Below are 26775 nucleotides of genomic sequence, written 5' to 3' on the forward strand. Positions count from 1 at the left end.
AATGAGTGCTGTGCCTGCCTGTGATGAGGAGATTGTGAATAAAGAATGAATATTAGTCGAATTTAAAATAAACATTTGCATTTGAATGTTAGGTGTGCATCAGGGAGCGTCATCAGTGGCACGCGAGATGCGGTGATGATGTAAGTGACGTTGTAGTTTAGTGTTTTGTTAGTCTAGCCCACGAGACGCGCCGCTGCTGCGTTATTCATTAAAATATTCGAGAAATATAGAAGCTCAATGCAGAGAAGATCTTGAATGGGTTAAAACCGAAACCAAGCCATTCACACAGAACGTATATTCAGCGCATTTTTTAGATGGACAAAAATGACTGATGCACTCGCGTCTCACAGAAGACATGTATAGAAAGCCATGCAAAGTTAAAACAGTTTAAACTTTTAGAAAACACGTCACGAATTTGTGGAGATTTATTCCTTTTTACTGCGTCTCATATGTTTTTAAATGCAATCTGTATGAATGGCGCTTTGGTTCTTTGGATTAAGCAATGCATAAATACATGATGCTGTTTTGTTCATAATTGTTTATGCAATTTACGAAATTATATTTGATTTTTATGAGTTAATTTAGACGTAATGCATGTTTTTATAGAGTTACTTGCTAAATATGCTGCATTATTTTGCTCATTGCGCCCTCCTGTGGCATCGGGAGACAATTAGACCTATACAATAAAGACCTAATTAATGTGCATATAAAACAATAGAAATGAGATTGTGAAGTTTTATTGTGTTTGATTGTTAAAACAAAAAATATTTGTTGTTTGTCTCAATAAATTGTGTTAATTATAAATACAGTGGTTAAATAATAAAAAAAAATTCTATTGCATTTTGTTGTAAAAAAGGTTATAAAAATGTCAATAATTATCTATACCGAATCATAAGAAACATTATATCGTTGATAAATTTTTTAGCTATATCGCCCAGCCCTACTGTACAGTATATCATTTATAGACTATATACATTTCTGTGTTTGACATAAATCCCTGTGTTTGTTTGACATAAATCCCTGCTGCTTTTCAGCTCCCTCTGCGTTTTAATGATGCCCTGCTGCTGAGACAGCTTCGCTACACAGGCATGCTGGAAACCGTGCGTATCCGACAATCTGGCTACAGTATCAGCATACAGTATATATTTTGAAAATATTTACAAATAAAATAAATATGTATATATTTATATTCATATAATTTATATTGTATATACCGTATTGGCCCGAATATAAGACGACCCCCCTTTTCCAGATGTACCTTTTGGAAAAAGGCTTTTTAAAAACCAAATCTTGTTTTTTCTCAGTAAAACACATTTTGTCTTCAATTATTTTCATATTGCATATTTTTCCTATTTTAATTTTTGTTTTGAAAGTATGGTAAAAACTGGTAAAATGTACCAACAATCACATTTTAAAAAATATACACTTTTTGATATACCATAAAAAGAAAAACAGGTAGCCCATCTGAATTATGACATTTAGGCTATCCATCTAATAGTAGCCTACTAAAAGCTTATTAACAGTAGAAGTTAAATCTTACTGTAGTCTTCAAATCTGGGTAGTCTTACGTTTTAAAATCACAAAGGGAGTTTGGTTCCATCAGGCTAACGTGACAGTCACAACTCATGCAGCCGTAAGGTTTTCTGCTTCTTTTGCTTTTACTCGCGATCTTTACAACATGCATTACATTACGCATTTCATGGCACACTCGTTTTATGCGTATTTGGCGCCACCTATTGTTGTGGGTGGATTATTGACATGTCAAAGTCTAGACCAGGGGTGGCGAACTCCGGTCCTGGAGAGCAGCCCTGCAGAGTTCAGCTCCAACCCTAATTAAAACTCACCTGCCTGTAGCTTCCTAGTAACTGTTCAGACCTTGATTAGCTTGTTCAGGTGTGTTTGATTAGGGTTGAAGCAAAACTCTGCAGGGCTGTGGCTCTCCAGGGTCGACGTTCGCCACCCCTGGTCTAGACCCTGAATATAAGACGACCTAGTTTTTCAGATGTATTTCCAAAAAAAAAAATTGTCTTATATTCGGGTCAATACAGTAAATATATTTAATATATAAGCCGAACATATTTTTCTGAAATATATACATTCATATGTGTGTGTATTTATACTGTATATACATAATAAATATACACGGTACACACGCATATATTATGTAAACAAACACTTTTATTTTGGATGCGATTAATCGTGATTAATCGTTTGACAGCACTAATTTGAATATATTTTAGAGGGTAATTTATTTCTGTGATGCAAAGCTGAATTTTCATCAGTCATTACTCTAGTTTTCAGTAACATTTATTGATATTATCAATGATGTAAAGCGTTTTTGTGGAAGCCGTGATAAATTTTTTCCAATTTTTGATGAAATTTCAAAAGAAATCAAATGTTTTGATAACAATTTAAAAGTCCTTACTGTCACGTTTGATCAGATTAATGCATCCTTGCTCAATAAAAGTGTTAATTTCTTAAAAAGAAAAAAATAATTTACTGACCCCCAAACTTTTGAATGATGTTGTACACGGATCAGCCTATTTTCTGATCCTATCCTCATCTTCTGGAGTTCCAAAGCTGAAATCATTGTTTCCAGTTATTCAGTTCCTTTCCTGGGTGTGGCTGTCTGGGGATGATTCTGTTGTTTTGGCCACTTTCTGTTAATTCAGCCCAGACAAATAGCATCATGTAGATGATACAAATAGGATTAGTTTACACACTGTGAATCCCTAATGACTGATAGTTCAAACAGATCATCAGCTCTCTTTTCAATAATTAAGTGTTTTCTAAGGCAAGCCTCACTATTACTGTTTCTTATGTTGGGTATTGTGTAAAATGGCCTTTACATCAATGTGGGACTTGAGGGGTATGTGTACTTTTACATCCATTTATCTTTTTTTTTTTATCCATGACATGAGGAAAATTATAAAAGAATGGTGTTTTTATTTAAAGCTGAATATCAAAATTGTACTGTACACACAACATGCTTCTCACAAAATAAACTATACACTTTATTAAAATAAAAATATAGATTATAGGAGAAATAATAATGGTATATAAGGAAAATGGGTTTGTATCTGCTTATTCAATTAATGAGTGTTAGTACCATAAAAAGGGAAATGCATGTATTTCTGTATTTCATTTGTGGTTAAAAAAGAAAAAAAAATGGAATGGACACAAAAATACACAGACCCTTAAGCCGCACTTTCACTTTTTCAAATCTTAATCAAGAATTAAGATAAAAAGTTTCTGTAATATAACCTCTAATAATCAGTTAGTAAACACCTATCATTACAGTTAGCAAACATTAGCAATGTGCTAACAACCACTCAGCTCTAGCAACTGTTTAGCAATGACTTATTTTGATTAAGTTCTCCATCTTGACAATGTGTGCTCAAGTGTCTTTTTATGAAGCCTAAGTGTTTCCGCCCCCAGTCATTTCTGTAAGATATGAAGCTGGTGTAGTTAGCTAACTTCACAGAGGCTCTCTATAGTCTGCAATAAAAGTGGCCAGGAATAATTGCATACACAACGGCATCTGCCTCCCAGACTGTCCACCCCCAGTGGGCTGCATCGACGGAGTCTTCAATAAGGCATGCCTTCACAGTGATGTTAGTGTTCTGAAATCTGCCCAGTTTTAAGGCCTTAATGAGAAATGTCACTTCCTGGATGCTTTAGAAAGTGAATGACTTTTTGTGTGTGCCATCAAGAAAAAAAGTCTCTGTGTTATGCCCTCCAGGACTTCGTTCGACACTTCCATGTGCTGTTACCAGAGGGTACCAACCAGGCCAGCCAGGAAGCTGTCAGACGGTACCTGCACCAGGTGGATCTCACTCCTGAAGGGTTCCAAGTAGGCCGTACCATGGTATGATCAACCCTCAGCCTCTGCCAGTGATAGGACTTAATTAAATTCCTAGAGTCAAACTTTTTCTGATGCCTTTGGGATGACACATACTGTCCATTCATGGTTAGCTTTGTTGGAAATGTACAGTATTGCATGCATGTGACGCGTCTCTTTGTCTATGCATGTGTACGGCAGGTGTTCCTCCGTGAAACAGAGCGTCAGCGGCTACAAGACCTGCTCCATCAGGAGGTGCTGCGTAGAATCATTAATCTTCAGCGACGTTTCAGAGCTCTTCTGGAGAGAAGGAACTTCCTCAGAATGAGACAGGCTGCTTCCCAGATACAGGTACAGGTTTTTAATAAACAATGTTAAGTTATATATATATTTTTTTTTCATTTGAAATTGAGAGAAATATAAATATATATATATATAGATAGATAGATAGATAGATAGATAGATAGATAAAGTTATAGATAAAATCTCAGAATGTTGTCACAACATAAAATGTAGCATCACATGCATTATATTGCACTCCTTAAAAAAAAATAAGGGAAAAAGATTATTAATGTTTTATTTACCGTACTTGCCAAATACATTTTTTACACATATTTGTTGCTTACTGAATGTTATATACTCTGATTTCAACTTTAATTACAGCAAGCCATCTTACAAACCTTTGTTGATTGTATTTCTTCATCATATTCACTAGAGGGCACCATGTTCACTACCAGATGAACTTCATCAGTACAAACCAGCTCACTGCTTTAGCACCAGTGTAAAATCAAACCTCAACTTCTAAGATAAAGTTATAGATATAAAGTTATAGATGTTCTTTTCAATTGGGATTCCATAAAAAAATATATAGTTTAAGGGAAAAATTTAATACAATTTTTCTTTATTTAAACATGTTTAGTTTTTAATTATTTTATTTAAATTATTTATTAAAAATTGTAATGATTTCAAAAAATCATTTACCAATGTCCATCTTGAATGACTGAAAATTAATGGAAGTTCATTGTTCATTGGGCAGAAGGTGTGGGAACCGTGTCTGTGGTATTTGGGTTAGGCTTTTGACATGTAAACAGTGGAAGCACTTACAGAAATAAAGGATTTAGTATTAAATAAATATTATTTTAACTCGAAAGGTGAATTATTTGTTCCGTCAAACACTCAAGGATGTTTAAAAAATGTGGATGGACTGATTGCAGTTATGTATTGATCCTTTTTTGAAATATTATAAATATTTAGATTTACATCTTGGCATTTCCATGTTTTGACCAAAGTATTCTTATTTAGTAAGATTACTTTTTAGTATTTAGTATTCATTTTTCTAATAAGACTGTTTTGTACATGTGAAAAAGTATAATCCTGTCTATTCTAAAACATAAGTTTTTACACCAAATATTTTGGAATAAATCTTTTATTAAATCCCCACTGTGTTGTGTTGTTTCCTGTAGAACTGGTGGAGGAGCTGTCAGCCTTCACAGGGGGACAGCAGGTTTGAGTATGTCCAGCAGGGGGCAGCGGTTTGTATCCAGTCGGCCTGGAGAGGCTTTAAAGAGAGGCGCAGACTCCTGCTGTGGAGGGAGGCAGCCGTGGTGATCCAGAGAACCTGGAGGCAGTATTGGCGGGGGCGGGCAGCCCTCCGGATCCAGACTGCATGGAGAAGACACAGGGCCAGAGAGCTCTACCTCCGGCAGCGGGATATCACCATCCGCCTGCAAGCAGTGGGTAGAGGCTATCTGGCAAGGCAGAGGTATGATATAACCCTTTCTACAGAGGTACAGCTCTGTTTAAATAAATTGCTTAATAATACAGGGAGAACTCTATAATGGTCTGGGTTACACCAATCAACATTCTAATGCTTTTTATACAGGGTTCATAGTGGTAGACTGCCAAGCAAAATTCTGGTTGGTTTAACACTAACCAAGTTTAGAAGGATGTTTACTAACCTTTATTGTTGTTGTTGCTTTTTCATTTTTATTGTTTATATCATTGCAAAATGTAAACAATATTATTGTCCAGCGATTAATTAAAAGTTGTATTTACTATATAGTACATCCAACGGCATGCATACAGTACACTTACATAAAGCAACACGTACTATATATCAAATCTCAGCTGTGTGATCATTTATATCATTGCAAAATGTAAACTATGTTATTGCACAGCCCTTTATATAAAGTTGGAAATGCAGTACATCCAACTTTATCGACATATATACAGCATACTCACTTAATGTGATATATACTAATATATATAGCCAATCTCAAATGCTCTAATGCTTATATACAAAATGTAAACTATAATCGGCCATCTCTAATCAGTGAAATGTGACAGGCATGAAGATACTAAGCTATTATAGACATTAGCATCATGATTTTCTGCAAAGCTGATGGGGATTTTGAAAAGCACTACACAATTTTTTTTTTAACCATGTATTCTGTCTTCCTACTAAGAAGTGGTCTTTTGAAATTTTCAGATTTAGAGAACTTCAAGAGCAGAGCTTAAAATCCACTCAGATGCCAAATGGAAAGACCAGTCTGTTACCAGAAGAGGGCAATCTGAGAGACATGGGTTTGGATCAAAGTATATGGGAAGACTCCAGCGAGGTGCAGGACGGGAGCAAACAGACCCTCATTGTTGCAGTAGAGGTGCCTGGAGATGATGTTTTGGAAGAGCGGGTGCCAGAGATTACAGAGGGTACGGCAACAGTACAACCGACATCTGAAGTGACAATCCGAGAAAGACCACAGACTCTAGAGGATCCCAACCAGAGGACCCGGGCCAAACGGGAGAGCCGGCGGATGCGAGAGTTGGAGCAGGCCAAATTCAGCTTGGAGCTTCTTAAGGTACGCTCCACTGGAGGCGCATCTCCTTCGGAAGAAAGGCGCTGGTCAATGGAGCTGGTCAGTGAAATCCCTCACACTCCTCAGGGTACTCCAGACAGCCAGAGCTCCAAGGGCAGCTTTGAGCTACTCAATATAGATGACTATTTCAAAGACAAGGCACCTTGTGCTGAACCAGAGGACCTTGGTTCTCCTTCTGTACCTGACAAGCACGATGTGTTCTCCAACATTCCCGAGTCCGCTTTGCCCTCTGACACTCCAGCACCTGATATGATGTCAAAACCAGCTGGCCAACCTGAACCTCCCAAAATGCAGAACTCGCTCCCAACTTTCTACTCCCCTCCATTAGAAAGTAGCTCTCTAATTGTGAAGTCCACCATGAATTCTGCCACCCCGTGCCCTGATGGCCTCAGAAAACCTATTAAAGACAGGAAGGAGTCCACTCGGAGACCTATGGTCGTGGTTATTAGTATGCAGAAGGAAAGCCTTTTCAATGAAGCAGATGTGAAGCCTCCGGAGGTCAAAGACAGTGCCGCCCAGACCAGCGAGCAACCAAGCCCAGCACAGCCTAGCAGCGAAAGCCTTTATGTTCTGGAAAGGCTAGAGAAGCTTAATGAGCAAAAGGAAGAGCGTCAGAAACATCAGCAGCAGCAAATTGAAAAAGAGTTGATGGAGCAGATCCGTCAGCAGAAGCACATCCTGAAAGAACAACGTGAGATTTTCTCCCAACATGAGAGGGAGAGGTATGAGAAGCAGAGGGTTGAAGCTCAGCAAAGGATCGAGCAGAGTAGACAAGAAGGTTCAGGAGGAAAGCCATTCACAGACAGAGGCCCTGCTCCCTTAGCTCAGCCAGAGCCTGACCTCAGCTCCCAGCCACTGGTCCCGGAAAAGGAGGCTGCTCCTTCCATTTCCAGAGGCCAACCAAAAGACAGTCGCAATGTAGCAGAAGGGTGGGCACCGAAGTTGACCCTGGAATCCAGAGGGGATGAGGCCAGAAGGAGAATAAATACTAAACCGTCCACTCAGAATGTCAACATGAACATGTCCGAGAGGCCTGGAAACATGTTCTTTTCTCCGAAGGCCAAGGTTTCAAAGTAAGTGATGAGCTTGACCTCAGGGTGCCAGGTTACTAAATAGTTCATCGCAAAATGAAAATGATCATCATTTCTCACTTCCCAAACCTGTTTGATTTTCTTTCTTCTGCTGAACGCAAAAAAATAAAATGTCCAAGTTGTCCTTTACTATAGAATGAAAAGGGATACCTGGAGCTGTCAGGCTTAAAAAAAAAATAGTCCATATGGCTTTTCCACTATTATCCAAGTCTTCTGAAGTCAGACATTAGCTTTGTGTGAGAAACAGACAAATTTAAGCTGTCGTTAATATTAAAGGGTTAGTTCACCCAAAAAATCATTCATAGTCATCATTAATTACTCACCCTCATGTCGTTCCAAACCCGTAAGACCTTCGTTCATCTTCGGAACACAAATTGAGCTCTCTGACCCTCCATAGACAGCAACACAACTGAAATGTTCCCAGGTCCAGCAACGTAGCAAGAACATCGTGTGACATCGGGTTCAAACGTAATTTTACAAAGCTACGAGAATACTTTTTGTGCGCAAAGAAAACATTAATAACATAATTTATTTAACAATTCTTCCCAAGTTACCGTCTTCCGCCATTTTGGAGAGTACCCCAGAACGTAATCAACATAAGTGAAGTGACATGTGACATGTGGCCAAGTATGGTGACCCATACTTGGAATTAGTGCTCTGCGTTTAACCCATCCAAAGTGCGCACACACACAGCAGTGAACACACACCGTGAACACACACCCAGAGCAGTGGGCAGCTATTTATGCTGCGGTGCCCGGGGAGCAGTTGGGGGTTCGGTGCCTTGCTCAAGGGCACCTCAGTCGTGGTATTGAAGGTGGGAGAGAGCGCTGTACATTCACTCCCCCAAACCTACAATCCCTGCCGGTACGAGACTCGAACCCACAACCTTTGGGTTACGAGACCGACTCTCTAACCATTAGGCCACGACTTCCCCCCTAGGCCACGGTCTGTGTTAGCGCAAGCATAAACATTGCTGATTACGATGTTGATTACCACTGATGTCACATGGACTGTTTTAACGATGTCTTTGCTACGATGCTCGACCCGGGAACATTTCAGTTGCATTACTGTCTACGGAGGGTCAGAGAGCTCTCAGATTTTATCAAAAATATCTTAATTTGTGTTCCGAATATGAATGAAGGTCTTATGGGTTTGGAATGACATGAGGGTGAGTAATTAATTACAGAATTTTCATGTTTGGTTGAACTAACCCTTTAAGTCTATCATGAAACTTCCTAAGATGCCAACTTTAAATATGCTTAAAGATAAGATGATCAGTGAATAATCACTTTAAATTCCGATCTATTCTGCACACAAAGCTAAAGAAAGGAATTCATATGGTTTTGGATCGATATAAAGGTGAGTCAATGATGGCAGCATTTTCGTTTTTGAGTAATCTAAACCTTGAACTTCTTGAATTTGTTTTAGGTTGGATAAGGACTTGGCCAATCAAGGGAAAACCGCAGGAGTCCAGAATGAAGTGAGCCTCATGGGTTACAAATCCGCTAAGAGTGAGGTGAGAGATGTTGCAATTGACACTTTAGGTTATGACACATTTAAATAGCTTTTCACAAACCTCAAGATTTTTTCCTTCATTATTGAATACATTTGTCTTTGAACTCTTTCTGCCTCATGAGGCCTTGGTGGGGTCACCTGACCTTGACGTACGGGGGAGCATCTTCATTTGTTTTATCATTTGGTTGATTAGGTTGGCCGACCGGGTCATAAAAAAGCTCGAATGGCACGGACACGTTCAGACTTCCTGACTCGCGGTTCAAACGCCATGGGAGAGGGGGAGTCAGAGGAGGAGGAGTATGATGAGACCCCTCTGTCTCCTGGCACACCCCTCCCCAAGCAGGACTCAGAGGAGGCTTGTCACAGTGACTCCGAAATGGTAATTAACGGTCTGTGTTAGCGCAAGCAGGCCCAGCAGCAAGATCTCTCTCTACAGCTAACTCCTCCAGAAGAAGCTGATAGATCGCCTTACTGACCACCTGAAACGCTTCTACACTCCCTATCCAGTTGAAGGACATAGTCTTCAACCACAGATGCTGAAACACCTTTTGAAAACTATTCTCATCTGTGATGGCAGGTGTTTTTCTGCATCCACATAGAAATACTGTACAAATAAATTCCCAGGTCCAGCAACGTAGCAAGAACATCGTGTGACATCGGGTTCAAACGTAATTTTACAAAGCTACGAGAATACTTTTTGTGCGCAAAGAAAACATTAATAACATAATTTATTTAACAATTCTTCCCAAGTTACCGTCTTCCGCCATTTTGGAGAGTACCCCAGAACGTAATCAACATAAGTGAAGTGACATGTGACATGTGGCCAAGTATGGTGACCCATACTTGGAATTAGTGCTCTGCGTTTAACCCATCCAAAGTGCGCACACACACAGCAGTGAACACACACCGTGAACACACACCCAGAGCAGTGGGCAGCTATTTATGCTGCGGTGCCCGGGGAGCAGTTGGGGGTTCGGTGCCTTGCTCAAGGGCACCTCAGTCGTGGTATTGAAGGTGGGAGAGAGCGCTGTACATTCACTCCCCCAAACCTACAATCCCTGCCGGTACGAGACTCGAACCCACAACCTTTGGGTTACGAGACCGACTCTCTAACCATTAGGCCACGACTTCCCCCCTAGGCCACGGTCTGTGTTAGCGCAAGCATAAACATTGCTGATTACGATGTTGATTACCACTGATGTCACATGGACTGTTTTAACGATGTCTTTGCTACGATGCTCGACCCGGGAACATTTCAGTTGCATTACTGTCTACGGAGGGTCAGAGAGCTCTCAGATTTTATCAAAAATATCTTAATTTGTGTTCCGAATATGAATGAAGGTCTTATGGGTTTGGAATGACATGAGGGTGAGTAATTAATTACAGAATTTTCATGTTTGGTTGAACTAACCCTTTAAGTCTATCATGAAACTTCCTAAGATGCCAACTTTAAATATGCCTAAAGATAAGATGATCAGTGAATAATCACTTTAAATTCCGATCTATTCTGCACACAAAGCTAAAGAAAGGAATTCATATGGTTTTGGATCGATATAAAGGTGAGTCAATGATGGCAGCATTTTCGTTTTTGAGTAATCTAAACCTTGAACTTCTTGAACTTAATTTGTGTTCCGAATATGAATGAAGGTCTTATGGGTTTGGAATGACATGAGGGTGAGTAATTAATTACAGAATTTTCATGTTTGGTTGAACTAACCCTTTAAGTCTATCATGAAACTTCCTAAGATGCCAACTTTAAATATGCCTAAAGATAAGATGATCAGTGAATAATCACTTTAAATTCCGATCTATTCTGCACACAAAGCTAAAGAAAGGAATTCATATGGTTTTGGATCGATATAAAGGTGAGTCAATGATGGCAGCATTTTCGTTTTTGAGTAATCTAAACCTTGAACTTCTTGAATTTGTTTTAGGTTGGATAAGGACTTGGCCAATCAAGGGAAAACCGCAGGAGTCCAGAATGAAGTGAGCCTCATGGGTTACAAATCCGCTAAGAGTGAGGTGAGAGATGTTGCAATTGACACTTTAGGTTATGACACATTTAAATAGCTTTTCACAAACCTCAAGATTTTTTCCTTCATTATTGAATACATTTGTCTTTGAACTCTTTCTGCCTCATGAGGCCTTGGTGGGGTCACCTGACCTTGACGTACGGGGGAGCATCTTCATTTGTTTTATCATTTGGTTGATTAGGTTGGCCGACCGGGTCATAAAAAAGCCAGAATGGCACGGACACGTTCAGACTTCTTGACCCGCGGTTCAAACGCCATGGGAGAGGGGGAGTCAGAGGAGGAGGAGTATGATGAGACCCCTCTGTCTCCTGGCACACCCCTCCCCAAGCAGGACTCAGAGGAGGCTTGTCACAGTGACTCCGAAATGGTAATTTAACGGTCTGTGTTAGCGCAAGCAGGCCCAGCAGCAAGATCTCTCTCTACAGCTAACTCCTCCAGAAGAAGCTGATAGATCGCCTTACTGACCACCTGAAACGCTTCTACACTCCCTATCCAGTTGAAGGACATAGTCTTCAACCACAGATGCTGAAACACCTTTTGAAAACTATTCTCATCTGTGATGGCAGGTGTTTTTCTGCATCCACATAGAAATACTGTACAAATAAATTATACAATGCAAAGAATCATTTGCATTTTATTAAGGGCTGTCAATAGATAAAATATATATATATATATATATATTGAAAAAATACTGATTAATCTTAAATTTAGAATTTTCCTCAATACATACATACAGTAGTTTACTTTTGCCGCTTTTCCACTGCATGGTACGGCACGGTACGGTTCACTTTTGGGGAGTTTTCCACTGGGTACGGTACCTGGTACTTTTTTTAGTACCACCTCGGTTTAGTTTCCAAGTGACCTGTACAGTTACCAAAACGTGACGTGTAAACTCTGCTGATCACGGATTGGATGGAGGGAATCATCACTACCTGCGTCACTGAACTTGCGCCACAAACACAACAGAACTGCTAGATTTAAATCAGCACAGCCAGCGAAGGATCAAACGACTGTTTTGAACGAGCGCACCTTTTTTTCAACAACCAAAAAGTGGCTGTTTCGTTGTCTGTTGAGGAAGTACAGACGTTCCTCTCGTTAATAGCAGAGGAGCGGATCCAGCAAGAGCTTGAAATGAAAAAGTTGTTCAGGAGTCGTGGCAGGAGAGGCGGCGCAACTAACGACGTGAATAATCCTGCCCACTCTAACGCGATACTAAACTGCAGTGGAAACGCAAACCGAGCCGAGCCGTGTCATACCACGCAGTGGAAAAGCGCCATTAGCTATGTATGCACCTATTGTTTTTATATACAGCTAGATAAATAGCTGTATATAAATATATTACCCTAACCCTAACCAACACCCTACCTACATTTTTTACAATAAAAAAGTTATTTACAATTTTTATCTTATTTTTTATTTTGCTTTATTTTATTTATTTTTTTGTTATATTTTATTTTATAGTTTAGTTTAGTTTCATTTACATTACAAAAGATTTTGTCAGATTTAACTCACTTCTGGGTATATTTTCCCCAAAATATCAGTTAATGCTAGAAGGGGTACAGCTGCGGCTACTGGGCATGCGCACATTAATATAGCGTAATGTTTGTCTATACAAATATATATGTTTTGTCTATAGCGTAATTTTTGTCTATACACTATACAACAATAATGACTGTTTTCGCATTATTGTAACGAGTAGGTGTAGACGTTAATAAAACACAATCTAATAGGTAAAAAAATATATTTATTGTTAGTTTCCAGTCGTAGCTGTATCCCTTTTAGCCACAAACCAAAATATCCCCAAGCTTTTTTTGTTTGCTGCAATGGCCAGTAGAACAATGTTCTTGGACATTATGCTGGCACCTATTGGTCTGGATGTACTGTAACATCACACAAAACCATGTTACTGTACATTATAAACATTTGTCAAAAGCAGTATTAATTTTTTACTAGTCATTAAAACCTTTTTTACAGTGGTTTCTTAACACAAATTTAGTTAATCTAATTTGTTTTTCTATTAACTTTGACAGCCCTAATTTTAATGCATTTTCATCCAGCACAAAAATACAGTAGATATAATTCTTTGTCACACTTGACCCAGAACTTCTGTTTTCTTCAGTACATTGGTTCATGAACCAGCCACACAGATATGGATGGCTTCCATCAGAATTGAGCTTTTCTTTCCTGATGTAAAAAGGCATCTTGAGTAAAGTTTAACCCACGGCACTCTTCACAATCTGACCACGCTGCTTGTCTAGACATAACAGCTATGCTAGTTATAGGTTACTCCTTCCTGATCAACCAAGACCTTCTGCGAGATTTTGCTCTCTACACTGCCACCTTGGATAAAGAGTACTGCATGCTTTAACATCTAGCTCTGTCTTCACTTCTGCAACAATTCACCAAGGCTAAAGCAATGGAACCGTCATGGCGCATATTCTATATTTCTTATTCTGTACCTCTCTTTCCAATAATCACTCTTTCCATTCTTGTTGGTTAACAATACAGTAGAATTCAGTCATTATCTGGGTCATTGAATGAAACCGGTGCCTCCTTTTTATTTATTTCTTTATCAAATATGTATGTATGTGTGTATATATATATATATATATATATATATATATATGAGAGAGAGAGCAAGTAAATAAGTTGCTAGATTTGTTTAGAAAAATGGCTATAATAATACAAAGTATCTGTTATTTATCTGTAAATATCGGTTACTTATATCTGTTAATACAAGTTACTGTATTTATTATTTAAATTATGCAAAAGGTACCTGTTTTGTAGAATGACCCATCTAGTTTCGGTTAAATACTATTGTTCTTTTTTTATTTGTTTGTTTTTAAAAGTTAAGAGATTTACTTTTTGTAGTCATATGCTATCTTTAAAGTTCACTTTCATTTTGTGCCACTGGTTAGTTTTAGTGCATTAGTGTTGTAGAAGAAATTGATTTAACCACTTAGTGCTTTCAGACTATGTTAAGGAGCAACACATGTTCTTACTCTTTGTGCCCATTGTAAATGTTTTAAACTGACACTACCTACCGGAAAATAGTGGCTGAAGTGAAAGGAAAAGGCAAAGTGTCCATTTAACGGCTTATACTGCGCTATAGAAGGTTTTGACAGACAAACCTTGCCAATAACTGTCAGTTAGAGATCTTTGCTCTTGCATAATATATGTAATGATCTCTTTCAGCCGGCCACAGCCAATGAAGAGCAGAAGAACATGTATAAAACCATCTCATCTGGAGAGCTGGGCAAAAGTGATGCGAGGAAGAACTCTCATGGAGATGGAAGGTGCTTGTTTTTTGAAGAACAGTTGAGATTAAAATATTTTCATTTGATTTTCATTTTTAAAAAAATTTTCATTTTACTCTTCATTTATTTGACATTTATTCCCCCCACCCCCAATTGTTTTTTAGTTTTTTTTTTTATATATATATATATATATATATACAGTGGGTACGGAAAGTATTCAGACCCCCTTTATATATATATTTTTTTTTTGGTTTTTGTTTTTTCTAAAAAAAGGACAAAAAAAGCACCCTAGAGTTAGTCTATGGCACCTTTAGACTCCTCACTGCTGGTTTTTCAGGCTGTCTTTCACACATAGAATTTTTGTGTCTAAGAAAGAAAATGTGGGTCTGGAACATAAAGTAAATGAAAGAAAATGTAAGTATTGGGATGATCCATTCCTTTAAAACGATTGCTGTCCTTGTCAACATGTGTTGTCTGCAGGGTTCGTACTAAAATGCGGTTTTGGGGAAAGGCAAGGCATGGAGAGAAGAAAACCTCGCGAGAACGGCTGCTGTGTGGCAGTGATACTTTTGAAGGAGACTATGCTGAAACAGCACATCTAATGGAAGAAGGTGAGTTGACAAAAAAAAAAAAACTCAATTAAAATGTTTCAAGTATAATGAGATTTGAAGAACTCTTTTGGTCATGAAAACACTGCCATTCTGTTTATTCAGGGGTAGAGCGACTGACCCCTCCTCAAAGTCCAGACCTAACATTACAGAGGGAGTTTAAAGAGAATAAAGACCCGTCCCCTAAAGTGAAGCGCAGACGGAGTGTGAAGATCAGCAGTGTGGCTCTGGAGCCCGTCCAGTGGCAGAACGATGCCCTGCAGATACTCACATGTGCCAGTGACTACAGGAGCATGAATGACTTCCTCATGAAGAAGGTGATGACTGTTTTCTACTTGAATTTACTACAGTTGTATTCACTTATTGATGAGAAGTCTTCATAACCTTGTTTTAATCTCACAGATTACTGATTTAGACACAGAAGATGGTAAGAAAGACACAATGGTGGATGTTGTCTTCAAAAAGGCCCTAAAGGAGTTCCGTTTGAATATCTTCAACTCGTACTCAACAGCTTTAGCTGTAAGTACCTTTATATAAAGCATTTGTTTTACTGTTATCACCTGAAAAATGATTCATATTGCCATCAAAAATGTAGGACGTTTGGTTTTGTCTTCGCAAAAGAATGTGAGTTTGATTGTCCCTTAAGAGATGTGATGTATTGCTTGTTGTCACATTGTGCCTGGTTAGGACATTATGTCAGAAACAGATATATTGTTTTTGCTCTGTGTGCAGATGGATGATGGGAAAAGCATTCGTTATAAGGATCTCTACGCCCTCTTTGAGCAAATCCTGGAAAAAAGCATGCGTCAGGAGCAGAGGGACTGGAGCGAGTCACCGGTGAAAGTTTGGGTCAACACATTCAAAGTCTTCCTGGATGAGTTCATGACCGAGCACAAACCTCTGGACAGCAGTATGAGCAGGGTACAGTGTTAACACAGTCAATGGCACTTTTCATGAACGGGATACAAAACAGGGCTTCCAGAAAGTAACAGGGTGGAACAGGATGGCGGGTGAATTTTTAGATATGGGTCCGAAATAAAAATTAGGTAAACTTAATATTTCAATAAAATTTGTAAAAATGAATTATAAAATAATTGTTAAAAGAAAATGTGAGGTAATAAATAATACTTCTCTCTTTTCTCTAAAGAAAATTTGCGGCAAAAAAAAACATTAAAAGATTTTTAATTAGAAGTTAAAGAGTTCAAATTTGAAGATAGAGAAATTGATTGATTGATTGATTGATTGATGTAGATTTTAAAAAGATGATCTGATTTTAAATTTGCTGAAATATGCTTTTAATGCATAGGCTTAATGTTTTTGTTCCTCATAACAAAATATGTAATAAATATTTTGGCAATTATCTCAAAGCAGTACAATTGTCAAATATTTTATATATATATATATATATATAGTTTTATTTATTTAATAATATAAGATTATATGTGACCCTGGACCACAAAACCAGTCTTAAGTCACTGGGGTATATTTGTAGCAACAGCCAGAAATGCATTGTATGGGTCAAAATGATCGATTTTTCTTTTATGCCAAAAATCATTAGGATATTAAGTAAAGATCATGTTCCATGAAGATATTTTGTAAATTTCCTACTGTACATATATTTAAACTTAATCTTTGGTTTGTAATATGCATTGCTAAGAACTTCATTTGGACAACTTTAAAGGCGATTTTCTCAATACTTTTTTTTTTTTTTTGCACCCTCAGATTCCAGATTTTCAAATAGTTGTATCTCGGCCAAATATTGTCCTATACTAACAAGCCATACATCAATGGAAAGCTTATTTATTCATTCTTATAAAATTGACACTTAAGACTGGTTTTGTGGTGCAGGGTCACATATTTTTACATGCATTTTATATATATATATATACAGAGAGAGAGAGAGAGAGAGAGAGTATATTCTATAAAACATTTTTTTTCTGCCTTTTTTCCTCCCCACAGGCACCCAAACCAGACCGCAAGAAAAGAAGGAAAAAGGATACTGATATAGTAAGTGGAATCACAGTCAGAGGTTTTGTAAACTGAATTAGCGGTTCCATTTTTTCATGGAAATCAACTGACACACTGCCTTTGTTTGTTTTAGGTGGAGGAACACAACGGCCACATATTCAAGTCAACTCAATACAGTATTCCCACCTACTGCGAGTACTGCTCCTCCCTCATCTGGATGATGGACAAGGCGTGTGTCTGCAAACGTGAGTCTCATGTCCACGGTCTCCGCATCAAAGTGACCCTGAACTCAATTCAGCATAATCAGATTGTTTACCAACAAGCCCATTGCCTCTCGGCTCGAACAGAGAACAGAACAGTTTGGCTTTGTAGAGCAGGATGTTTTCCGCCATGTTACAGTGAGAGAAGAATGTTGACTTGAACTGAGTTTATTTTAGGTGGCGGTGCTTTTTTTTTTTTAATCTGTGTCGTATGTACTGCTGTTGAAAATGAGAATGAATGAGATGTCTGTGTCTTGTGTAGTGTGCCGCTATGCGTGTCACCGAAAGTGCTGTCAGAAGATGACCACCAAATGCAGCAAGAAGGTAAGGATTTTTTTTCTGCTAAGTGCGTTCATGTGATTTGGGCTGTAATAAAGAATGTTTCTTTCTTTCCATGTGCAGTATGACCCTGAACTCTCGTCAAGGCAGTTTGGTGTGGAATTGTCCCGTCTGACCAATGATGAGCGAGCGGTGCCTTTAGTAGTCGAGAAACTTATCAATTACATTGAGATGCATGGCCTGTACACAGAAGGGATATACAGGAAGTCTGGATCCACCAATAAGATTAAGGAGCTGAAACAGGGTCTGGACACAGGTATGACACACGAGAACAAAAATAGGGATTTTCACACTGCGCTTAATTCTGAGTTATCATTGTTCTTAGCCCCGCTTTTAACCCGGGTAAAGGTATGTTTCACTCTCAAGTGCGGTTAGCATCACTTTTTACCCGGGGTTCTAGGTAAAATCTTGCTCAGGAGCAGGGTTATCAGCGCTTTTGCAGTGTGAAATTACATTGTTTTTGTTTTTAAATGACAGTGTGAAATGACATGGTGTTACAGTGCTAGGGCTAGACGCTTTGCAACCAACCAATCACATGTCTCATATTCACATGTTTTGGACAGTTACGGAAACACAGTGTGTTGTATAAACAGTCGGTTCACAAAAAAAAAAAAGTCAAATGATGAAGATAAAAGGCGTGAATTGGAGAGAAGACAGTTTTATTCTTTCTAGATCAAAAAGTTATTTCAAGAAAAACTTGATAGTATAGTCTGCAATATATAAGGATGCACAATGCTAGATTCTTTATGTAAACAGATTGTTTGCTGCGTTGACACTGCAAATATGCAAATACGAATGTTAACCCAAGGTTTAGGAATGTACAGTGTGAAGCATCATCTTATGAATACCCAGCATTAATTATTCACCCCGGGTAAATTAAGAGCAGCGTAAAAAACCCAGGATTCCATTTACCCCGGGTTTAGAATGACCCAGGGTTAACTATTCCAAGTTAACCCTGTGAAAAGCCCTAATGATATATGGCTACAAGACACTCAAATTAGTGAGAAATGTGCTTTACTGTTTAATAACTGTTTATGGAGCCTTTCCAGCTCTGCACGTTTTGGATGTTTTTATTGAACACATCAGCTCAGGTCATAGAGTACTGTATAGTAATAAACTTATAATATTACTTATATAACATATATAATAAACAACATTTTATGTTCTCTGAAAACATGTTAATATCTTACACCGTTTTACCTCACAAATAAATGTATCTTGTTTTAAGGATGTTTCAAAAATTTTTACTGAAACACAAGATTCTGATATCTTGTCCACAGTACATTACTAACCATTTATAGTAATATATCTACTATATCTAGTAGATGTATTACTATAGTAACTATATCTATATCTGTAGTCTGAAATCTTTTATTTTCTGCCCTCAGATGTAAACGGCGTGAATCTGGACGACTATAATATTAATGTCATTGCCAGCGTTTTCAAGCAGTGGTTACGTGACTTGCCTAATCCTCTGATGACCTTTGAACTGTATGAGGAATTCCTGCGGGCCATGGGTAAGCAGATGTCCCCGTCAAGCATGACCTATCACACTTATTGCATTAGCATTCAGTATGGCAAATAGTTTTGGTGTCTTTTTTGGAGTTTTGTGTCTGTGTGTGTGAGAGAGAGAAAGAGACACACAGTGAAATTGGTACTGGTTGTATTGATGTTGTCAAGTTGTGTTGATGTCTTGGATTTTTTATTATTTTTGATTAATTTTGATATTACTTTTTTTATAGGTTTTAAATTCTAAATCTGGAACAGATGAAATGATAATAGTAGCACGCAGGTTTAAAACTAAATTTTTTGTACATTTTATATGCCAGTCTACGGATGCAGTACTGTTCTAGACCCCCTGTGTTTAAATAAATTAGACATTTATGGAGACATACACTAATATTTGAACATAGATGGTAATGTCTCTTCAGGTCTTCAAGACAAAAAAGAAGCGATTCGAGGGGTTTACTCTATAATCGACCAGCTCAGCAGAACTCATCTGAACACTCTGGAGCGCCTTATTTTCCATTTGGTCAGGTGAGATGGCAACTGCAACTTCCCATGTCACCAAAAAATGTATGCAAGAATGACTGCAACAAAAAAGTTACAGAGTGGTTTCTGCTATATCGTTATAGGTAGTCATGTCCACAGAGAAATCTCATTGATCTAAAATCGCAGATTATTGCTAATAATAATAAAATAATATCTAATATTTCCACTTTTTGTGCAGAATGTTGGTCAGAATGTTGAACAGTGAAAGGATGTCCTGACTATGAAATGTCATACATAGTTAGAACACAGTCTTGTGCAGTTCTGAGCCTTGTTTTTGCTGTTTACAGGATTGTCCTGCAGGAGGAAACAAACCGCATGTCTGCTAATGCGCTGGCTATCGTGTTTGCTCCCTGCATCCTGCGCTGCCCTGACACTACCGACCCTTTGCGGAGCGTTCAGGACATTGGGAAAACCACAGCGTAATGGGCAACTCTTACTTCATATAGTTTGATAAGACTAATTGAGTTTAGTTACAGGTAGTGATTAAAATACTTCTGTTTTTTTCTTTCAAAGGTGTGTCGAGCTGATCATTTGCGAGCAGATGTATAAATATAAGGCCAGACTGAAGGACATCAGCACTTTGGAATTTGCGGAGAACAAAGCCAAGAGCCGACTAACATTCATCCGCAGGTCCATGGTAAGAGTTAAGAGTGAATTTCATATTTTCACAAATATCCACATAACCCAGATGTCCAAAACCTATTTCTAGATCAACATCCTTGTTGGACCTGAAACAACATTTTTATCAACCTTTTATTTTCCCTCCTATTTTATAGGTAGCTAATTATTAGAGTTAGGACGGTTTGTTTGACAGGAATATTGTTCCTGAACCTACAGCATTAAAAGATGTTGATCCAGGAAGTTGAATAAGTTGGATAAGTGTTGGTCCTGGAACAACATTCTTATCTCACAATCACAAATTGACACCAAACCCACCCCTAAAATTAGAGGGAAATGACAGGTTGATAAGCATAAAGCTCCAACCCCAATTATAATCTTCACTTTAACCCTAAAATCTGACAGATACATTGCTTCAAGACCAAAAAGGATGTTGTTCCAAGATCATGTCCTACTTGAGTAAATCATCCACATTAGCTCTGTTTTGACACTAACCCCAGTCTCTGCTCTCCCTCCCCTTTCCTCTCGAATCCAGAAACCCGTTATAATTGCTGTTAGATTTATGAGCATAACCCGCAGTGCTGCGGCGGTAGGTATTTATGTACTCGCTGTTACCGTAAGTGTCATCACGTATGCCGCGTCCCAGCACTGTGTGGTCCGTCTGTCTTCATGATCATGACATACAGACGCTTGAGCAAGAAACTCGAGAGCTTAGATGTTAGTCACTTTGCGCTTTATTAATCTAGACAGGTAACAAAATCACCTTGTTAAATTACATTTTCATAATGTTGCACTGCATGACTTAAAATATATGTTTCTGTTGCATTCACTCCATGTGCCTAATAATTTACTTTTTTTTTTTTTTTGCTTTCTCTGGTTGGTAATGTGCAGTCAAACTCATTTAGAAAGGTAACAGCTTTGGGCTGAAGTGAGTCTGTGTTGTCCATCCAGGGTTCAAAATGAACACTTGCAAGAGCCAAAATGGCTACTTTGTCCATTTTAAAGAGAATACATCTCTTTGCCCAAAGAAAAACACTCTTGTACACACACACACAGTTTCATTTGCTGTGTAAGAATACATTTCTGACCATCACTGACATGAGTGAACCAAATGACAAAATAATAGCCTAATGAGTCATTTGCCATTGGGACTAAAATGTTCATTTTGACCCCTGTATTCAGGTTTTGTTTCTGTAGCCTGAATGAGTTTTGAGAATGAAACTAGAAAATGCTTTGTTTGATTGTAGCAGTATTTACAGCAAAGCCTGATATATCTCGAGTTCCTCCACTCATAGTGCTGTCTTGTGTTTTTTGTCTGACAGGGTAAGGGCCAGGTGCACAGGGTGAGGTATCACACACCGTCTCCTCCAGTGAGTCCTCGGTCTCCAACCGCGCCAGAGGTGATGCAGGAGAGCGGAGATGAGGAAGCCAGCAGAGATCCAGAAGTCTCTGAGCAACAACAAGTCGCCATGCAGCAGGAAGAGAAAGTCCTGACCGAACAAATCGAGAGTCTGCAGAAAGAGAAGTAAGAGAACCCGTTTCAGCTTCTGGGATTGGTTGCATTAACTTATTAATTAAACTTATTAATATTAATACTCAAAGGGTGTAATAGGGTGGAATAGCATATCATCGTACTACTATGCTCCTTGTGTAGTATGAAATAGAGGACCTGCTAAATATAATGTGCAGTATACAGCCAGGGCGCACTGCATTAGGTATCCCACAATGCAAAGTACAAAGGACTTGACCTTCTATGTCAGTTGTAATTAATAGAAGGAAGCAATATGAACTGTTATTTTACCATATAGTGTTTGATGATACTGCTGAGACAATTTTCCCCCGAATTAATTATCAAAAATGCTGTTTTTTTTTTAATTATGTAGAAGTACACAGTTATTCTGGTTTGTACTGAGATTTGTTTGATCTTCACCTCATAGGGAGGAGTTGACGTTTGAGATGCTTGCTTTGGAGCCGCGGGCATCTGATGATGAAACTCTGGAGTCAGAGGCCTCTATAGGCACCGCAGACAGCTCTGAAAACCTGAATGTGGACTCTGAGGGAGCCACTTCGGACTTCTCTGGTGAGTGACTACTGAAAGTTCCTATTAAATGTGAAGCTATTTGAATACATTATCTTTTCAAACTACATGCTGCTTTTTAATCCACGTCATCTGATTTTCCATTTTACTTTTATAATTCATTTCTGAGTACAACAGGAAACGCAACAAGAATAGATGTAGGTTTGATTTTGGAATTAATTAGATGACGAAAAAGATCAGTACAATACATAAATAGCTGTGTTTGCTTTTGGTTATATTATCCAATAACTCATGCAGCCCAGCGATTGATGTCAGTGGAGCCATTTCAGACAGAGGAAGAGAAAGTGATTACAACAAAAACAAAAAATTTGTGTTTGCTTGTTTTGGGAGTTAACGTGCAATGATAAATTGTTTTAAAACTAAACCTGGAATGTTCATTAAAGTAATGAACAATCAATAATGAAGTTCACCCAAAAAATCAAATTGTCGTCATTTACGTTCCAAACCCAGAAAACTTTTGTTCATCTTAGTTTGTGTTCATTTTTAGTATTCTCTCATAATGTTTGCTCATCCATTTAATGTCACAAATGCCCTGCATTTTCACATGAAAACATTAAAAAGTCATTCATATTAGAGTAATTTAATCCAAGTGTTCTTATGAGACAGTTGCTTTATATCACACATAATTTAGGTGTTTATTTACATATAAACACTGATCAACGCACATACATAGAGCTATCAAAGAGAGCATATCAAATGTGGTAAATGGGTTTTGAACAACATAACCGTTTTTATTTTTTATTGAATTAATCCTTTAAAGAAAATCCATTCCTATCCATTTTCAAGTCACTTTAAAAAAAAAAAAACACTTGTTCGATCTGGCCTACTAATATCCCATTCTCATTACATTGTATTATGCTCTTGATTATTACTCTGTCTTCAGAATGTTTATCTGTCATTCCTTTTGGTCTTTAAATTAATGTTTTTATTATTTCTGTTCTATGGTTTGATTTTTATGTACAGCACATTGGTCAGTCTTGTGGCTGTTTTTAAATGTGCTTTATAAATAAATGAACCTGAACTTGAACATTTAGATTTCATGTGGGTTTCAAAATAGTTCAGACAAGTAAAAAAATATATACAGTACTGTAGCTACAGAAAAAAAGCTACTGTAATTTATTTTTCAATTATTATTTTTTTAATTTACTGAATCAACTGAACAAACAGATTCATTTCAAGTGAATCAGACGTCCAATACTATACATAAGAGAGTATTTTAGAAGAATGTGTTTTACTCGACTGTGTGAAGCTGTGTGCCAAACAAGGACATAAAAAAAACAGCAATGCAGTGTTTTGTCACTTTAAAACCGGAAAAGCTACTCTTGCTTAAATGCCAGTGGCCTGCTGTCAAAACAAAACTAAGATAGTACTGTCAGAACTTCAAGTACTTTACTCCCCAGCATAGTGCTTAATTTTCCAGCGCACCTCACATTGCTGTTCTCTTTGTCTCTAAACAGAGCGAGGCCCAGCGCTGGCCACCGCGAGGCCCAAGAAGTCAGAGGGGAAGAGCAGGAGGGTTCTGCGAAAGCAGCCTGAATCCCTGGACTCCATAGACTCCAGTTCTACCGTCTCCTCTGTGTCGTCTTCCTATATGCAACCACCTGCACAAACCCATAAATTACGCTTGCGCTCCAAATCACCTTCGACACGATTATATCTATCCAGCCCGCCTGACAGCCTGGACCAGCCCGAGCATGATGGAGAGGAGAGACCGCAGTTCACCAGCCGTGGCACCTTCAACCCAGAAAAAGGCAAACAGCGCCTGCAGGGTGTCAAGAACTCACCTCAGAGGCACCGTGACCCTCCGATGGGCGGAGGGCAGAAGAGAGATCCAGACTTGCCCCCCCAGCAGGCGGTGGTGTACGGCAGCAACGAGTTCATGGTATGAAGGCCACGAGGTTCCACGTCCGTCCATGGAAAAGAGCTCATCCCTCCCTGCTAGCTCACATTTGCTGCATTATAGTCCTTAAGTGCCATGTTGACAGGAAAAGCAGGAGATCTGCATGTGAGAAAGCTGGAAAGCAGGGCAAAGGGAATGCTGAACCATTCCGATCCGGAATGTTCTCCTTTGGGCTCCCTGACTGTGATCGGGCTCCAAAGGTGGGAGACGAAGCCATTGATGAACTAAACCACGGGCTGCTTTAACGTTTACAGCATTCTCTCCGATGTATTTGCCCCCAAGCCTATTTAATAAATTTTATTTACATGAAATATATAAATATATAAAGTGTACAAAGCCAGAGCACCAGTGACTGCTGGGTTGTTGAATTCATATTTCGGTCTATCGGTCATGAATGAGTTGGAGAGAGAAGTGAGGATGTTGGGTCTGTGTGGATGTGTGTGAGGCTCCTCCGTATGTGTGGGGAGTGTGTGTCTTATGAGAAAACCTCTGGATATGTTTGTGCTGCTTTTTGTGTTGTGCTTGGAGGGAAATTATGCCATTAAAGGGACCAAGCAAACTGGTCTTAGAATGCCAGAGGATCCCACACTAAATGAAGACTCCAAAGTCTTCCAAATCACCCACATAGTGTATTACGTCAACAGCCATCCATCAGTTGTTTGGATTTTCATTCCTGTTTTTTATGCTTATCTGCCTCGATCTTGCTTTAAGAAACCAGTGTTAAAACACAAAAATGCATAGTTACTGGATTACTATTACTTAAGGTATTCTAAATGGAATCATTCTGAATCTTAGGATCATTCATACCCTGCAAACACGAGATTCCTCTTGCCAGAAAATGACTTAAATATGACTTAATATATTACCAAATGGTCTCTTCTGCCTGTATATATACTGTAATGCGATATTTCCCTTTTTTCCCTAAATATTTAATTATTAAATAAAACCTGGCTGTAAAAATCCACACAAGTGCATTTTGGAAGGCTATGCTCCGATTTGATTCACAGCTCTCATTCAGCTGCTGTATTAGCAGTGTTGCCCTCGGAGAGATTCTGATAGCTCTCCATCATTAGTTATTGATATCAGGAAGCTGATTGTGAAATGAACAAAATCAGTTATTTTATTTGTGCCACCTGCAAAATATTTCTGTGTCTAGACCATTTGTAATTTCTTTGTCACTGTGGTTTGTGCAAAGATTAATTGAAGATCAAGATTAATTTGTCACCGTCGTGTTAAACTGTGATTATATCCAATAACATGGCTTGTTAAAGATGATGGTGGTTGGCAAAGGCTGTGTTTCTCACAGGAACGAGTCTGTGGACATAAACGCATGACATCAATCTCAGAATTAAGAATTAATTTATATTGTGGTGTTTAGATCTCATGCATTGCTGAGACGGGTCACACCGCCTGCAGGATTGAGCAAACGGCTGTCTGGCCTCAGATTTGTCTTATGTTATGTGGAGTCGTGTTGAACAAATATTTCTTATGAAAGAGAAAAAGTTAATGGTTGTAAAATAAATCACACATTTTGAACAATTAAGAACTGTTTTGGTGAATGAAAGGTCTGAGTTATTGGGCTGCTATTACTGCTAACTTGTTCCAGCCACATTCAGTTTTGTATATTGATTGATTTGAGCTCTTGGAGGAAAACTTGAATAACCGGTTTGTCCTGCAAACCTGAAAGAGGTGCTCGAGTCTTTTCTCACTTTGCCAAATGGGTGCATCTGGCCTAAGGGAATTTTAATTGTGTGAGAGCTGTTTAACTCGTCTTACTGCTGGCAAAGGTGCAGAGTTGTGTGTGTGTGTGTGTGTATGTATATGTATATGTATGTGTATATATATATATATATATATATATATATATATATGCATTGGGTACGGAAAGTATTCAGACCCCCTTAAATTTTTCACTCTTTGTTATATTGCAGCCATTTGCTAAAATCATTTAAGTTATTTTTTTTTCCTCATTAATGTACGCACAGCACCCCATATTGACAGAAAAACACAGAATTGTTGACATTTTTGCAGATTTATTAAAAAAGAAAAACTGAAATAAAGTAAAGATCATGTTCCATGAAGATATTTTGTAAATGTCCTTCTGTAAATATATTGAAACTTAATTAGTAATATGCATTCATTGTTTGGACAACTTTAAAGGCAATTTTCTCAATATTTAGATTTTCCAGATTTTCTAATTATTTGTATCTCGGCCAAATATTGTCCTTTCCTAACAAACCATACATCAATGGATGGTTATATATAAATCTCAATTTCAAAAAATTTACCCTTATGACTGGTTTTGTGGTCCAGGGTCAC

The 26775-nt window shown here is 38.3% G+C and overlaps 1 protein-coding gene across 1 annotated transcript in view; it reads left to right on the forward strand.

The window, feature by feature from the left end:
• LOC107561438 (unconventional myosin-IXa-like) overlaps window positions 1-26207 on the forward strand; it is a 134982-nt gene extending 108775 nt beyond the window's left edge. The window contains exons 22-45 of the mRNA XM_016245880.1: window positions 1035-1131; window positions 3714-3868; window positions 4043-4192; window positions 5305-5603; window positions 6330-7790; window positions 9237-9324; window positions 9517-9702; window positions 14552-14652; window positions 15094-15224; window positions 15327-15538; window positions 15624-15740; window positions 15954-16142; window positions 17181-17228; window positions 17323-17434; window positions 17712-17773; window positions 17852-18044; window positions 19177-19305; window positions 19720-19825; window positions 20128-20259; window positions 20354-20477; window positions 21350-21367; window positions 21781-21983; window positions 22396-22538; window positions 24014-26207. Of these exons, the coding sequence (XP_016101366.1) occupies window positions 1035-1131; window positions 3714-3868; window positions 4043-4192; window positions 5305-5603; window positions 6330-7790; window positions 9237-9324; window positions 9517-9702; window positions 14552-14652; window positions 15094-15224; window positions 15327-15538; window positions 15624-15740; window positions 15954-16142; window positions 17181-17228; window positions 17323-17434; window positions 17712-17773; window positions 17852-18044; window positions 19177-19305; window positions 19720-19825; window positions 20128-20259; window positions 20354-20477; window positions 21350-21367; window positions 21781-21983; window positions 22396-22538; window positions 24014-24444 (4887 nt within the window). The 3' untranslated portion in view covers window positions 24445-26207. The remainder of the gene's footprint in view (window positions 1-1034; window positions 1132-3713; window positions 3869-4042; window positions 4193-5304; window positions 5604-6329; window positions 7791-9236; window positions 9325-9516; window positions 9703-14551; window positions 14653-15093; window positions 15225-15326; window positions 15539-15623; window positions 15741-15953; window positions 16143-17180; window positions 17229-17322; window positions 17435-17711; window positions 17774-17851; window positions 18045-19176; window positions 19306-19719; window positions 19826-20127; window positions 20260-20353; window positions 20478-21349; window positions 21368-21780; window positions 21984-22395; window positions 22539-24013) is intronic.
• The last annotated feature ends 568 nt before the right edge of the window (window positions 26208-26775 follow it).

This window comes from Sinocyclocheilus grahami, unplaced genomic scaffold, assembly GCF_001515645.1.
Source record: "Sinocyclocheilus grahami isolate Dianchi unplaced genomic scaffold, SAMN03320097.WGS_v1.1 scaffold772.1, whole genome shotgun sequence".
Taxonomy (NCBI): Eukaryota; Metazoa; Chordata; class Actinopteri; order Cypriniformes; family Cyprinidae; genus Sinocyclocheilus; species Sinocyclocheilus grahami.